Source organism: Sorex fumeus, unplaced genomic scaffold, assembly GCF_029834395.1.
Source record: "Sorex fumeus unplaced genomic scaffold, SorFum_2.1 ptg000128l, whole genome shotgun sequence".
NCBI classification, from domain to species: Eukaryota; Metazoa; Chordata; class Mammalia; order Eulipotyphla; family Soricidae; genus Sorex; species Sorex fumeus.
The window spans coordinates 37,638,024-37,652,366 of record NW_026606185.1 but is presented as its reverse complement, the minus strand read 5'-3'; the positions used below and the strand labels follow the sequence as shown (position 1 = coordinate 37,652,366).

The 14,343-nt window shown below is 37.1% G+C and overlaps 1 protein-coding gene across 3 annotated transcripts in view; it reads right to left on the bottom strand.

Moving 5' to 3' along the window:
• DTNA (dystrobrevin alpha) overlaps positions 1–14,343 on the bottom strand; it is a 356,746-nt gene that overhangs the window by 64,823 nt on the left and 277,580 nt on the right. For all 3 annotated transcript variants that reach the window (XM_056138272.1, XM_056138273.1, XM_056138274.1), the window contains exons 8-10: positions 12,268–12,422; positions 6,585–6,690; positions 4,390–4,556 (exon numbers count right to left, since the gene is read on the bottom strand). In XM_056138272.1, the coding sequence (XP_055994247.1) occupies positions 4,390–4,556; positions 6,585–6,690; positions 12,268–12,422 (428 nt within the window). The remainder of the gene's footprint in view (positions 1–4,389; positions 4,557–6,584; positions 6,691–12,267; positions 12,423–14,343) is intronic.

Here is a 14,343-nt window from a genome sequence, read left to right as displayed (position 1 = left end):
ATGCAAGGCAAACACCCTACCCGTTGTGCTATCGCTCCAGTCCTTAGAAAAATATTGTTCTATAATAATTAAAATCTACAAAACACATTTCCAATAGTTGATATAAACTAAGACTAACGCTCCCCATGAGTTTAACTATTTTAAAGAAATGTGAAGTAGCTAGAACTTAAAATCAACATTGCCAACTGACAGACCACTTCAAGATGTCCAGCTCATGTTTCCAGATGGAAATATGGTGGTGGGAAGGTGTAATGTTGGTGGGATCGGTGTTAGAATATTAAATGTAGTCAAATATTGTGGACAACTTTTATGTTTATATTTAAACCACAGAGCCATCAATATTGAAGTAAGAGACGCAAGCTATAATAATTAGTGTTGAAAATGTGTCTGTCAAGAAGGAGGGTGTGTGTGTGTAGGGAAAGGTAATCCAGGGACATTGGTGAAGGAAAGTTAATAATGGTGGTGGTGCTGATGTTGGTACATTGTGTGCCTGAAAATCTAGCACATCACAAATATAAATCATAGTGTCTAAATAAAAAAAATTTTAAAATACAAAAAAAGAATAAAAAGGAAAAAAGAAAGTAGAAGTGATAGCAATTAACATTTTATCAGGTGAAGTGATATTCATGCATTTATTCTTTATTTCATAACATAATTGATGACTCTCTTAATCAGACAGTTTGTTCAATGATGGGAGTGCTGGAACAACCCACCAGGACCTGCCTTCTGCTGCTTCCTGTCAGCAAGTGCTGGGATAATGGACATAGTCATTGTGAATAGCATAGATGAGCTGGGACTTAATGGGCCAGTGGGAGTCCTCCTGACAAAAATTCTGGGACTTCGGAAAGTAATTCTAGATGAAGGAAACTGACTGCAAAGGGAAGAGAGGTGAGTAGGAGGGAGACAATTTAAATTTTTATCTGCCACTTCAAAGATTCAGATCTTTCTCTTACATACAAAGGAAGACAATGAAGAGTTTAAATCAGAGTGACAGGTTCAAACCTGGTTCTAGAAGGATTGTTCCTCCTAAAGAACAAAAAATGGCTTGGGAGGGGATAGGAGTGGAATAAAGGAGATGAGAAGGGTCTGTAGGAACCTAGGGGCAAGATATGTTTGCACACCTTAGTGTGGCAGAATACATCCAATTAAAAGCAGAGTGAAATTTCAATATGAGTTCTTGGAATTAAAAATTCATGCTCTTTCCAAAGCATCACGCACCTTTTTCATTTAGACTAGTGGAATGTTTTTTGAAATTGTACAACCAAATTTATCAAAGAATAAAATCTATCGGTTACTATGGGCTTGTCAAGCCCGTGTTCTCCCTTGAAGATATCTTGCTTACTTCTCTCTTTCCACTCTAGAAAAACCAGTGTTCCCCCGTGGAAATATACTTTTACTTTCTTTCCCCTCACATCTTTCTAAATTAGTCTCAATAAAAACTTTCTTGCTTTACCACAAAAACTTAAAAAAAATAAGAATCTATCAATTATTATAAATTTGTGCCTAAGTTTTTCTTTTTATGTGGTCTTTTATAGTTTGTTCCTTTGTTTTAAACTTAGAGCCTAGTCTATAACTGGCAATATAATAAAGTGAACTGTGTTCTCATTTAAAAGTGAAGGGATCAGGGAATTAGCTTAAATGGCACAGGCCTTGCATGCTTGAGGTCTCAAGTTAGATTCCTGGCACTGCTTCCTCCACCCCGAACCCCGTGCCTACTGCCAGCACCACCAGGTAGCTCTGGTGGCCCCCAAGAGCTGCCCCCTAAAAAGTTAAGAAATATTTATATTGTTCAAGAAGTTCTTGGGATTTTTCTAGGACACATACTATTGAGGATGCTTCAAAGACCAGCCACCATCACTCTTCACTCTGTTAACGCTAAGGACCTTACAATCCTATAGCTAAAGACATCAATCTGCCATAAAATTTTAGAACCTACAACCCCAAAGATTCCTTATCTGATATTACACAAAACAAGTATTCAAAATGATTAGTCTTGGGACAAAACAAGTTTTAAAACTGGTAATATGTTGACAACAAGAAAAGAGAATTTTCATTAATGTCTACACTTCATAATCTGTATCATTATATCCATTCTCAGCTCAGGATATAAACCATAGTGAGAGGTGGCATATGGAGTGGCAAGAAGAACTCTGTGATGAGCTATTACTTGAGGTATCACAGGTGCTGAAAAGTTGATATGTTTACATGGGACATTCAATCCCACGAGGAACTTATAGAAAGAACATCTTGATTAAAATGCACAGTATGAAAAAAGGAACAAGTCACCTACAAAGTAAAAACTGTAGGTTAAAAAAGATAAAAACAGGAAACAATTCCATTTTTCAGTGATACAACTGTTCTAAGTTAGGTGGGCAGGGATAATAGTGCATCATCACATAAAAATATCAACCAATCTATGAAGTAGTAGTTTCACAAAAGAATAAGAGCAACACCATTAGAATTGACGTTTTAGTTTTAATGGGAGAGATTAGAAAACCACAAGACATTCGATCAAGTAGAGGACCACATCTTGCTCCAAGAGGTGGATTAATAGACTTGCCTAGAAGACAGTCCTGTATTTGGTCACTGAAATGGTGAAGGAAGAAAAGGAAGGGTGAAGGAAAGAGCTCTGTTAGTAGTTTGGCTAAAAGACAGTCCAGATGATGTACTTTGTTAAGTACCTCTGTATATTGTAGACAAGGTTCACTGATTACTTTGCAACATCTAAGCTTTCAGATGTCCTTAAGTGACAATGTATGATAAAAAGAACTAGTGAATTCACCCAATCTGCATATATCTCTGCTATGAATGACAGAAAGAGAGAGTCTTAGATAAAAACTTATAGAGCCATATCTGAGTCATAAAACATCAAGCCTTGTTTCTGCAGTTGGCAATGGAGGGACAGAAGGACTTGTGGAGGAAGAGGCTGCTCCAGGTCATGTTGGATGTTGCTGGTTGGTGTGTGTGAGTCTCTGGTTGCATGTAGGAACACAGTGTAGTTACTTCAGTAGCACTTGGCCTACTTGCTAACATTTTACTAGTATGGATTGGATAATGAATTCTCTTAGAAGTTGACACTTTGTTACTGAGTTGCTTTGTCTCATTTTTCACTTGTGCATTACAGGGAATGCAGCATTTTAATTGTAACCATACAAATATATTTATCTAGAGATCTTGCTGCCATTTTTGTCTTTTAAGAAATTTTCATTGCCAAAAATGGCTGGATTAAATTTTTTCCATCCAGATTTGTATGTTCCTGTTTACCAAATACTTGTATAATTTTGGTACTTTGAAATAGTAATTATTCATGGTAAATAAATAAGCATAAATGTGTTTATGATCTTAATAAAATAACGGATGTTTAGTTCTGTAGGTAACAGGACCTAGAAGTACATGTCAGACGTTACTGTGTTGTAATTGTATATGACTATGTTCTCTGCTTTTTGACTTTTTTACCCCCATTTTCTATTAAACACATGTTAACTTCAAAAAACTTTTCTAAAAAACAAACTTTAAAAACCTGTTTAGAAAAAGAAAATAGAAAACCATAAATCATTTGAACAGCCAGCTCATGGAGAGTCTCAAATTCCTCCCATAGATGCAGAGCCACACACTCTAGATATCTCTTAAAAGGACAGTTCCAGGTCAATGTTAGCCAGGTATCCAGACATTGTTCATAAAAATATGATCTGCTAATATAACAAGTACCTCTCTATACTGCAAAAAAGTATCAGACAGCCTCTGTAAGCCCTCCCTGTTACATGTCTTCCCTCTATGGTCCAGTTATGCATTTGAGAGAATGTCACAGTCTAAGAAAAGAAAGTAACAATAATGTCTAAGCAATTCTCAGCCTCTCAAAAAGCAAAACAAAACTTGGGAGGAAGAAACCTAACATCCTGAAAGTCAGATTACATTAGAAAAAGTGCTTGATATTTATTTATTTGTTCGGTTGTTTGGGTTTTGGGACATACTTGGGAGTCCTCAGGGCTTACTCTTGGCTCTGTACATAGGATCATTCCTTGCTCAGGGGACCATGTGTGGTCACACCAGGTTGGCTGTGTGCTAGACAAGTGCCTTACCCACTATACTATCTCTTTAGCCCCTAAAATTTAGCTGTTACCTACTCATATAGAAATTACTCATATTCTAAGACGTAATACAGATTGAGTCTTCCTTTATTTTAAGTCTTAGGTAGTTAAGTTGGGTTCACATAAGGTAAGTAAGAGTTTCTGGTAAGACCAGGTGGAAGGGGAGGGAGAGGAAGGAAGTCATGGTGAAGTTTTAGGGAAATTTGCCCCTCACTCTGCGAGGTCACCAGTCTGGATGACCCCTAGTACCAAGGATGATTCACACACTCACACATCAAGTATTGCCTGGAGCTTGCCTTACCCATGAGGTGTACTCCTTCATTTGGTGCTGGTTGCTATGGGAACCGCCGGCATGGCCCCTCCAGAAGCAATCCTGACAGAGCTGGTAATTGTGACACTGCTGGCATCGGTAGCGAAATCCCATCATACTTTCGCTGTGGCAGTAGGAACATTCAACTGGATGGAAAACTGGCGTGAGGGAGGGTTGTAAATGGAAATAAGAAAACAAAATATGAACGAGAATAAGGAAAAATCCAACCTTACAGCAAATGTACTTTCCTGCTGTGTGCCATGGTTTCAGATCAGTTTCAGCAGAGAAGCTTTATGGTGATGCGTGAAATCCCATGACATTTGTCAGGCATGTATGTACAGGCAGAAGACATAAAATAGGACAGAGGATAGGTATTCTTAAACAACAAAACTTTTATTTGCTCTATTCCCATCTCTTACCCTGTAAGAATATAATGACCAAAACTAAATCTTTTTTGTAAAGCTACTCTCTGTCTCAGGAAACCAGCGGCATTCACTGAAGGACTCAGAAGCACATTGGATAAACACATGAACAGTTCAGTAGGCAAAGAACAAGCAGTAGAGAAGTGAAAAGTGGAAGGAGGTAAAAGAAAGGGGAGTAGAAAAATTGAGCAAGTTACATATGAAAGAAAAAAGGATCACTAATGGGTTTCTGCTAGCACCAAAGCCTCCAGCTAACAGATTTTTTCATTCCTGTGAAGCAAGTGGATTGACCCCAAAGACATGTATAAGTGATCCGAATATGGTTCTATAGTAGTAGGTAGTTCAAGGGATATGTAACTTCTTTTTTTTAAAATAAGGAATCTGAATTAGAAAGCAGGAATGTAAAACATTTGATATCCAAAGCCAGCCAATGATTAAATCTAAGTAATTATCAAATTACTATAAGGTGAGGATATTAAAAAACAACTGTTAAAAAAAACAACCGTTAGTAAATCTTTCTGATAAAGTTGTCTTCTGGACGATCAGTCAAGGAAAATAAGGTAATAATTTTTAAAAGGTAAGAAATTAATTGTAGGCACAAAACCCTAACCAGTTCTGGATGCACTGTTACCTGAATAAGTACCATATCCTCCCTTTTGTGGCTCTCAGGAAAGGATGGGGGCGGGGGGTGGGGGTTAGACTTCAGTCTAGGAACAACTGTTCTGGGACAGGATCTAAGAAACTGATCTTCAGCAGAGGAAGAATGGAATGGCAACTTCATGACTGGAAAATGACTAGCCTGTGAGCAGTGGCCATGAAGGTTTCCTGCATGGTCCAGAATTTGGCTGCTTTTTTGCTTCTGCAAATTTGTATAAAAATTGTTTATTATTGGTAGTGATTATAGAGATGCTAGCAGGCTTGTTCCTTAAGTGTTCTTAAGCAAAAGAGAAGAAATGGATATCTTCTAGTTAAAGAAGATTATAAAGACTGGTGCTTGCAATTCTAAATGGGAACTGAAATTAAGCTACCTTTAACCCCCATGAATATTTAAGAACAAGTGTAAAGAAGTTAAGCTTCTAGTAAGAGATGCAGCATAAATAATTTTCTAATTAAGGTCAAGAAATATCAGAACTAAATTAAATAATAAATCTAAAATTAAATGGAGATACTGAATTGCTCCATGTTTAAATTTCCTAAAATCTTGTTCTGAACTCTGTTTTATATTTAATTTGAGTATGCCAATGGCAATTTCTTCCATTCCAGGAATCTGGCTTTTATTTTACAAGCATGTTATGAAACTTTCATTAATCTTATCTTTTACAGAATTGCATCCACTACATGCTAAGGATTTAAAATCTAGCCAGGTTCTATCACCTCATTCTTTCCTATATCTTTTACCATACCCCATGTGCCTAAGAGGAAACAGTCAATACTATATATACCAATATCAGAAATTCAGACAGAAAACACTTATTAGGAAATATCACATTCCCTATTGAGATTCTTCTATTGTACTAAGTTATAAAGTTACCCCTGACTTGTATCTGAGACATACAGAATGAGATTCAGTGAGTCTGACTTACTCTTGGTTTTGCAGAGTGCCTCTAAATAACCAGGGAGACTCAGAACTAAACCAAACTCAGGACTAATAATAGACTTCCCTAAAATAGTGACCTTGGCTTACAAACTATAGACTTTATAGCTTGATTCGAATAACTTATGATTGGGAGCAAAATTAGTCTTTGCTCAGTAGTAACTACTTACCATTTTCTACATTTGCCAGTCGATGGAGAAGGGGCAGCCAAACCAGACACTGCGGGGGAGGATCTGACATGAGCGTGTCCAAGAAACCGTTTAACGTCACTTTTTTCTGCAATAATAAACACACACACAAAACATATTTATGTCAAAGAAGACTCTTAAATCAACCTGATTTGGAAATATGTGAGATTTAAGAACAAGGCATTCAGTTAACCTTTAATATATGAAGAAGTAAACTTGGAAACTTTGATCCTATTTCATATGGAAACAAAGACAGAATTGGATGCTCTCCAAGGTAGTGGAGTCTGTTTCAGTACAAGGAGAAAAACCAATTCTCAGAGCTGTACTTACATTGATTGATTTTTAGTCAGTTTAGAGATTTTATTTTCAAGTGTCTAACTTAAACCTCATTTTTACTCCAGGTGCAAGATATAACATAGAAAAATCTCCCTCCCTCCCTCCTTCCCTCCCTCCCTCCCCTCCTCTCTCTCTCTCTCTCTTTCTTTCTCTTTCTTTCTTTCTCTCTTTCTTTCTTTCTTTCTTTCTTTCTTTCTTTCTTTCTTTCTTTCTTTCGTCATTAGATTCTTCAATCGTTTTTTAAATTGAATTACAGTGATAAACACATTTACAAAGTTGTTCATGATCGAATTTCAGTCATGAAATGTTACAACACTTGTCCCTTCACCAGTGTACTTTTCCCACCACTGATGGTCCCCATTTCCTTCCTGCCTCCCCCTCTGGCCCAGACTCACTCTCTCTCTCTCTCTCTCTCTCTCTCTCTCTCTCTCTCTCTCTCTCTTATTCCAGGACTTATGAAAACCATCTTTCTTATATTTTCCCAAATATTTATTTTGAACTAATAATCTTGCTTGAAAATTTATCCCTAAGTTGTTGAAATTTATTTCTAAATAATATTTTGTTTCAGCAAATTCACAAGCAAATACATCTTCATATTCTGTATCTTAATGTTCAGGCTGTCTTCACATTCCTTTATTTTATTGAATCACTGTGAGATACACAGTTACAAAGCAGTTAATGGTAGGGCTTTAATCATACAATGTTCCAACACACATCCATCCACCAGTGTATATTTCCCATCAAAAGTGTCCCCAGTTTCCCTCCTGCCATGAAAAAATTAGGAAGAGATATTCTCCACTAATGCTTCTTCAAGAGTGTGATATACTGCAATACACCCCATCCATCAATATTCTAAATTTGTAGATTCACATGTAAACTTTCTCAATGTACCTCTAGTTTTGGGATAATGTAAATGGTTTACTCTGCAGGATTAGGAGGGAAACCCAGGAGTAGGGCATGAACATAGAATATTCTAAATTATACTAAATTCTCTTTATCCTTTTTGTGTTTCCTCTTGTGTACCTACTTCTGTATCCTTCTATCCTGGTCTGTTCTGATATAAAAAAAAATGCCTTTTTATCTCTTTCTTTAAAAAAGTAGCAAAGTAGGGGCTGGAGCAATAGCATAGAGGGTAGGGCGTTTGCCTTGCATGCGGCCAACCCGGGTTCGATTCCCAGCATCCCATATGGTCCCCTGAGCACCACCAGGGGTAATTCCTGAGTACAGAGCCAGGAGTAACCCCTGTGCATCACCAGGTGTGACCCAAAAAAAGCCAAAAAAAAGTAGCAAAGTAGAAAGTTGCTTTCATACAAGGTATTTTAATAATATAATATTTTAATAATATAAGGTAAGGTAAAGGTAAAGCCCTCCCGTTGATCGTCGATTTGCTCGAGCGGGCCCAGTAACATCTCCATTGGAGACTTTGTTGTTACTGTGTCTGGCATATCGAATACTCTCGGTAGCTTGCTGGGCTCTCCGAGAGGGGCGGAGGAATCGAACTTGGGTCGGCCATGTTGGCTGCTTGTAAGGCGAACGCCCTACCCGCTGTGCTATAATAAAATATATTATATTAATATATAATTAATATAATTACAAAAGTTATATTTTATATAAAAATAAGTATTTTCTTTAAAATGCAGAATATCAAGGCAGATGGGGTACTTTACTTTTTAAGGTAAAACACTTCTGAAGTGCTAAAGTGTCTTTTACAGGCCTATATCTTACACTATTTTTTGTAAATCACAGACACTTGTTTTGGTACCCATTAATTAATGTTATTTTTTATCAACAAATAATCAAAATTTTAGCCTTTTCTCAGAGTAGTAACTTTTTGTAAATTAAGATGTTATTAGAAATACTTATTATGTAAATTATGAGTAAAGGGCAAGAATTTTTCACAATTTTTAGTATTTGGGCCACACCTGGTGATGCTCATGGCTTACTCTTGGCTCTTTGCTCAGGAGTCATTCCTGGTAGATCTGGAGGACCATATGGGATGCTGGGAATCAAACCCAGATTGGCAGCATGCAAGCAAGTGCTCAATTCAATATACTATCACACCAGCCTAAGAATAAGCATTTTGGAGGGATTGGACTATACTTGGCTGTGTTCAGGACATCTGACTCTGTGCTCAACGATCACTTCTGGAGGCTCAGAGGATCATATGGGGTGCCAGAGATCTACAACTGGATCAGTCGAATACAAAGCAAACAGCTTACCTGCTATTCATCTCTATGGTCCTGAAATAAATAGTTCATACTTTTTCAATCAAGTGATTCCAACAATTTTGGAATTTCATCATTAAATCTACAGTTAGTCTTTTTATAGACGTCAAAGATAAACTGAATCTTATTATTTATATTTGTACTGCCTTTCTTTATATTTTGTATTCTTTTTCATTTTTAATTTTCACCAAACTAGCTGAAAATCACTCCTAGAAATTTCAAAAATGTTATTATGATTTTAATATATAAAACTTTCTCCTCATTGATACTATATCAAAGATGATATAATAGACCAGTATAAAGGATATTTTGAAAGGAATTTTGAGCAATGGCAACATCGTATACAATTTTTTCAAAATAACTGATCTGATTAAGTTAACTGAATCCTAGTTTTCTAGTAATTTTGAATGAGAAATATCCTGAGACGTCAGAATCTGCTAACATTTCTACAAAGGACTATCTAATATCAAAGAATTCAGCAAAAATTGGGATGAGATAATTTGTACATTTGTAGTTATAAGCAGACAATACACAAAAACACAAAACATCAATGAAACTCCAAAGCAATATTAGCACACTGAAGTCAGAACACCAAACACCCAACATCCCCTTCTCTCACTAGAGATTAAAATATTATATTAATAGATTTTGTTTTGAAATAATTGATACTATTTTAAGTTCATTTGAGTAAAAACCTCATTGATTCTTAAATAAATTTGCCCAGAGTAGAATATATCCCAGAGAGGCAAAAATATATAGTTGAAGTGACATCTGCACTTGTTTGTTCACTGCAGCACTCTTTACAATAGCCAGAGTATGGAAAAAACCTGAGTGCCTGAGAACAAATGACTGGTTAAAGAAACTTTGATACATTTACACAATGGAATACTATGTAGCTGTTAGAAAAGGTGAAGTCATGAAATTTACATACAAGTGGTACTACATGGAAAGTATCATGTTAAGCAAAATGAGTTAGAAAGAGAGGGATAGTCATAGAACGATTGCAGTCATCTGGGGAACATAAAGTTAACAAAATAGGAGACTAGCACCCAAGAGTGGCCAAGATTAGTACCAGTAATTTTGCTCCATAGCTTGGAGGCCAGCTGCACATGCTAGGGAAAAAGGGAGCTCAGATAGAGAAGGGAGCACCAAACAAAGGGTGTTGGGAGGATCCTCCCAGGATGGGAGAAGCATGCTGAAAGTAGACTATAGAACAAACATGATTGCCCCTCAATGCCTCTTTTGCAAACCACAGCACCCAAAAGGAGAGAGAGAGAACAAAAGGGAAATGCCCTGCCACAGCGGCAGGGTGGGACGGGGGTTGGGGGGGGGGGTGGGGATGGGGAGGGAGGTATGCTAGGACCCGTGGTGGGGGAGGATGGGCACTGGTGGAGGGATGGGTACTTGATCATTGTATAACTGAAACCCAAGCACAAAAATTTATAAGTCTATAAGTGTACTTCATGGTGTTTCACTAATAAAAAAAATGATAAAAAAAAAAAAGAAAGTAAAATCTGGGCAAGAAAAAAAGTCAGCAAGAAATGGAAAGGACAAATTCAAGAAACACTGGTCAAGAGAGAAAGGAGATAGGCAACTAGAGCTACAGCTAGAGAAACAGATATAAAATATTGACATCGAGTGGTGAAGAGACTGACAGAGATGGAGAGGACTCTTGGGTTCTTAAATGCACTCTCAGGAGAGGGAGCTTGCTTGATCCTGTAGGGGGCGCAACGTAAGCTGTAAGCAGGAAAGTGGCATAGCCATAGAGGCCTGGTCAGAGAGAGAGAGCAGAAGAGAGGAAACCTCTTTCATTTTCTCCCTCTTTTTATTCTAGTGTAGTAAATGCATTTTGAGAACCTCATAACATCTATTTTTGTGATGAGGCACTGAAGAAGTTGGGAATTTAATGGGCCAAACCACCTATAAATATAGATTGAGACAAAACTAAACATGGGGAGATCAAATTTGGGACATAATACAAGGATAGACAGTAAGTAATGAAGAAGGAAAAGAAATCTGAAAAACTTTCAAATCAACAAGATTTAATGATTGATGGGAAGCTTTGGGTAAAGAAGTTGAATAGAAAGAGGTTCAGATGAATGGATTCATTTTGATGTCACTAAATCCCAAGGGAAATTAAGAGAATAATGTTCTGTGGTTTTAAGGCAGAGATAAGGCACTGAGGCGAGCCTGGGGGTGGGGAAGAAGAAAGGGTAATAAAGGCTTCTCTGGGTGAGATGCTATGGGAATAGAGGTAGCACTGAACACATTAAATCATTCTTTCCCTTATGCTTATGTGGATTAGATTCTACATAAATTCATGACCCTCAGGAGCACTATGACCACCCATGGCACTTTTGGTTTCCTCTAGATCATCGAGTAAACAGAATGATGAAGCTTATTGGCTGGACAGGGATCATTTTGTTAAAATAAAAGATAGAACCCCTCCGAGAGATCCTTCTGAGAACTTAGTTTGGATTTTAAAAATTGTGAACAATTTGTGGATGTATAAAGTATGACTGTAGCATGCAGGGAGAGCCCTTCAAGCTAATGTGTCAATCATGGATGACTTGGGGAGCTGTGTTTGTTACATTTTGAACTTTCTAGATCATGATGTAGCACATAGTCAGATTAAGTCCTGTCTCCTTTGCTAAATACTGTTTTCTTTTTTCTTTTTTTTTCCTTTGCTAAATACTGTTGACACTTGGTGCTGGGTCAGATTTGTACCTCATGTGAGACTATATGGTAATTTGTTCCTTCACACAGTGCAGCAATTATAACAATGATGATGATGATGATGAAGAGGGCATAAGATTTTTATAACAGTTCAACCAGACAATGGAAGTACAGAACTACAGATATAGTATTGGGCCTCACTGGTGGTCAATAAACATCATTATGTGAACACTAATATTACTTATTTGATGCTACTAAAATTGTTGTCTGGATGTAGCTTAGTTGTTGGCTCTGAGGTCCTTTGTAGGAGAATGGAAGATACAGGACAGTGCATCAGAAAGATTTGCTAAGCCATGCTATGGAGTAACATACAGAAGGAAAATGACTGCTTTTGAGAGATGCTTCCTTCAACATGGTTTCTCCCCTACCTGCTGGGAGAAACAGGATCTAGCTGACTGTTCTGTGTAACCAAATGAGGGGCCTTCAAAAACTGCTGTGGGTAATTTGAGGACTTCTCGCAGGAATTGATCATATCGCCCATAAACCATCACTCCACTGGAGTCAGAAATCATTGAGAAAATATCTGTAGAGAGAAAAGGGAAAGATATATATTCATTGTATAAACATTACTCACTGTTTTAGATGGTTCAACAAATAGCTCTGCAAATAACACAAAGTTACAGAATAAATGTATTATTTTTGTGAAAGAATCCAGGCTAATTTTTATGTTGAAATACTCCCGGCATGGTGTTTTCTCTGTGTTTTTGTAGACAATTACAGAACATGGCATTAATTAGTAACTTGAGTAAAATTAGTATTTTTTAATAAAAGAGAACATCACATATTTTTCTGAGAACAATTATCAACACGTATGCAACTCACTAGAAGAATTTTTCTAAGTGTGAGAAATATTCTGCTATTATTTAAAAACAAAACATTTAGTACAAAATAGAATTTAATATCTACATATCATCACTAACACTTTTTTTGAAATGATAAAAGTTTATTGGAAAGCAGAAGAGAAAGAAAAAGGAACTCCCTATGTAGGAAGGAACGTAGCACAGGATTAAGTTCTATCACTGACATTTCTGGGTTTTGGTTTAAGATACTGAAAAATGAAAGACGGTGGCGATAAGGATGTCATAAAAACATTTGATTGACTTTCCACAGAAGCAGAAAAATTTCTAAAAACCATAATGCTTTCTGTAGATGGAGCCGATTTACAGGGAGGGTTCTTTTGACTGATACAGAGAAGAGGAAGCGTGACCTCGTGGATGATCAATGAGGTAAAGTCAGGATTTCAGATTATTCTTAGAGACTGTGGGTGTCACTGAACCTCTAATCTTCAGATTCTGCCACTATGTGTACTTAATGAATATTGATGTCATAATTTCCTAAGGAATTTATAATTCCTTTGTGAAAATCACTTTTTGAACCTGGGGCTTTGCTATTTAGTCCCCCATGCTAGAATGTAGCCAGGCCAGCTTAACTGCTGGGATAAACTTCTGTACATTCAATATGCTGCCTTGTTCATTTGAGGCTTAATTTTCAAGGTCAAAATGTAATCTGGGATATTGTTTTTACACTGCAGCCAAATGTGAAGCATATTACAGGTCTTTATTGGATTACTCTTTAAGAATGTGAATTGGCTTGTATTTCTTCAAATACTGCAGTTACAAAGAATTTATGCTTTGCTTCAGCTTATTCATTATTAAGCTATAGAAATTTTACCAGAAGAGCAAAATCAATGTTGTTTTCATGCATCTTCACAATGTTCACTTAGTAAACTTTATCTCATATTTTATTATAACTGGTCAAAATATTAGGTTGTTAACAGCAAAAGAAAAATGAGTAACAGAAAAAATTACTGTAAAGTAAGTAAAGTAAAGGCCCTCCCGTTGATCGTCGATTTGCTCCAGCGGGCCCAGTAACGTCTCCATTGGAGACTTTGTTGTTACTGTGTTTGGCATATCGAATACCCTCGGTAGCTTGCCGGGCTCTCCGAGAGGGGCGGAGGAATCAAACTCCGGTTGGCCATATTGGCTGCGTGCAAGGCAGACGCCCTACCTGCTGTGCTATCGCTCCAGCCACTGGTAGAAGACTAATGGAACTTTGGGGGTGGGGTGGGGTTAGATACATTGTAACCCTAAAACTTATAAACATTTTCACTCTTAGAAGTCAATCTTACCTAAAAATAGTTCCAATCAAAAAGGGGAAAATAAATTTAGGAAAACTAATTGACTTTTAAAATAGAATTGCTATCTTGTTTGACTTTAGCAGGTTGATGAACTATAATCTGATCATCTTCTAAACTTGGATTTGCTAGACCAGGGTATATTTGAAAAGCAGGCAGTCTTCTCAAATCTCCTGTCAAAGAATTCAGATAACATCTCCAGAGCAAAAGTAGGAGTACCTAGAGCAGTCTTCCCCAAACCGGAAGCTTCTTTGTGGTGAAGTTCTGCTAACCAAGAGTTCATTTAGGACTGAGTCCCCAAAATTAAAGG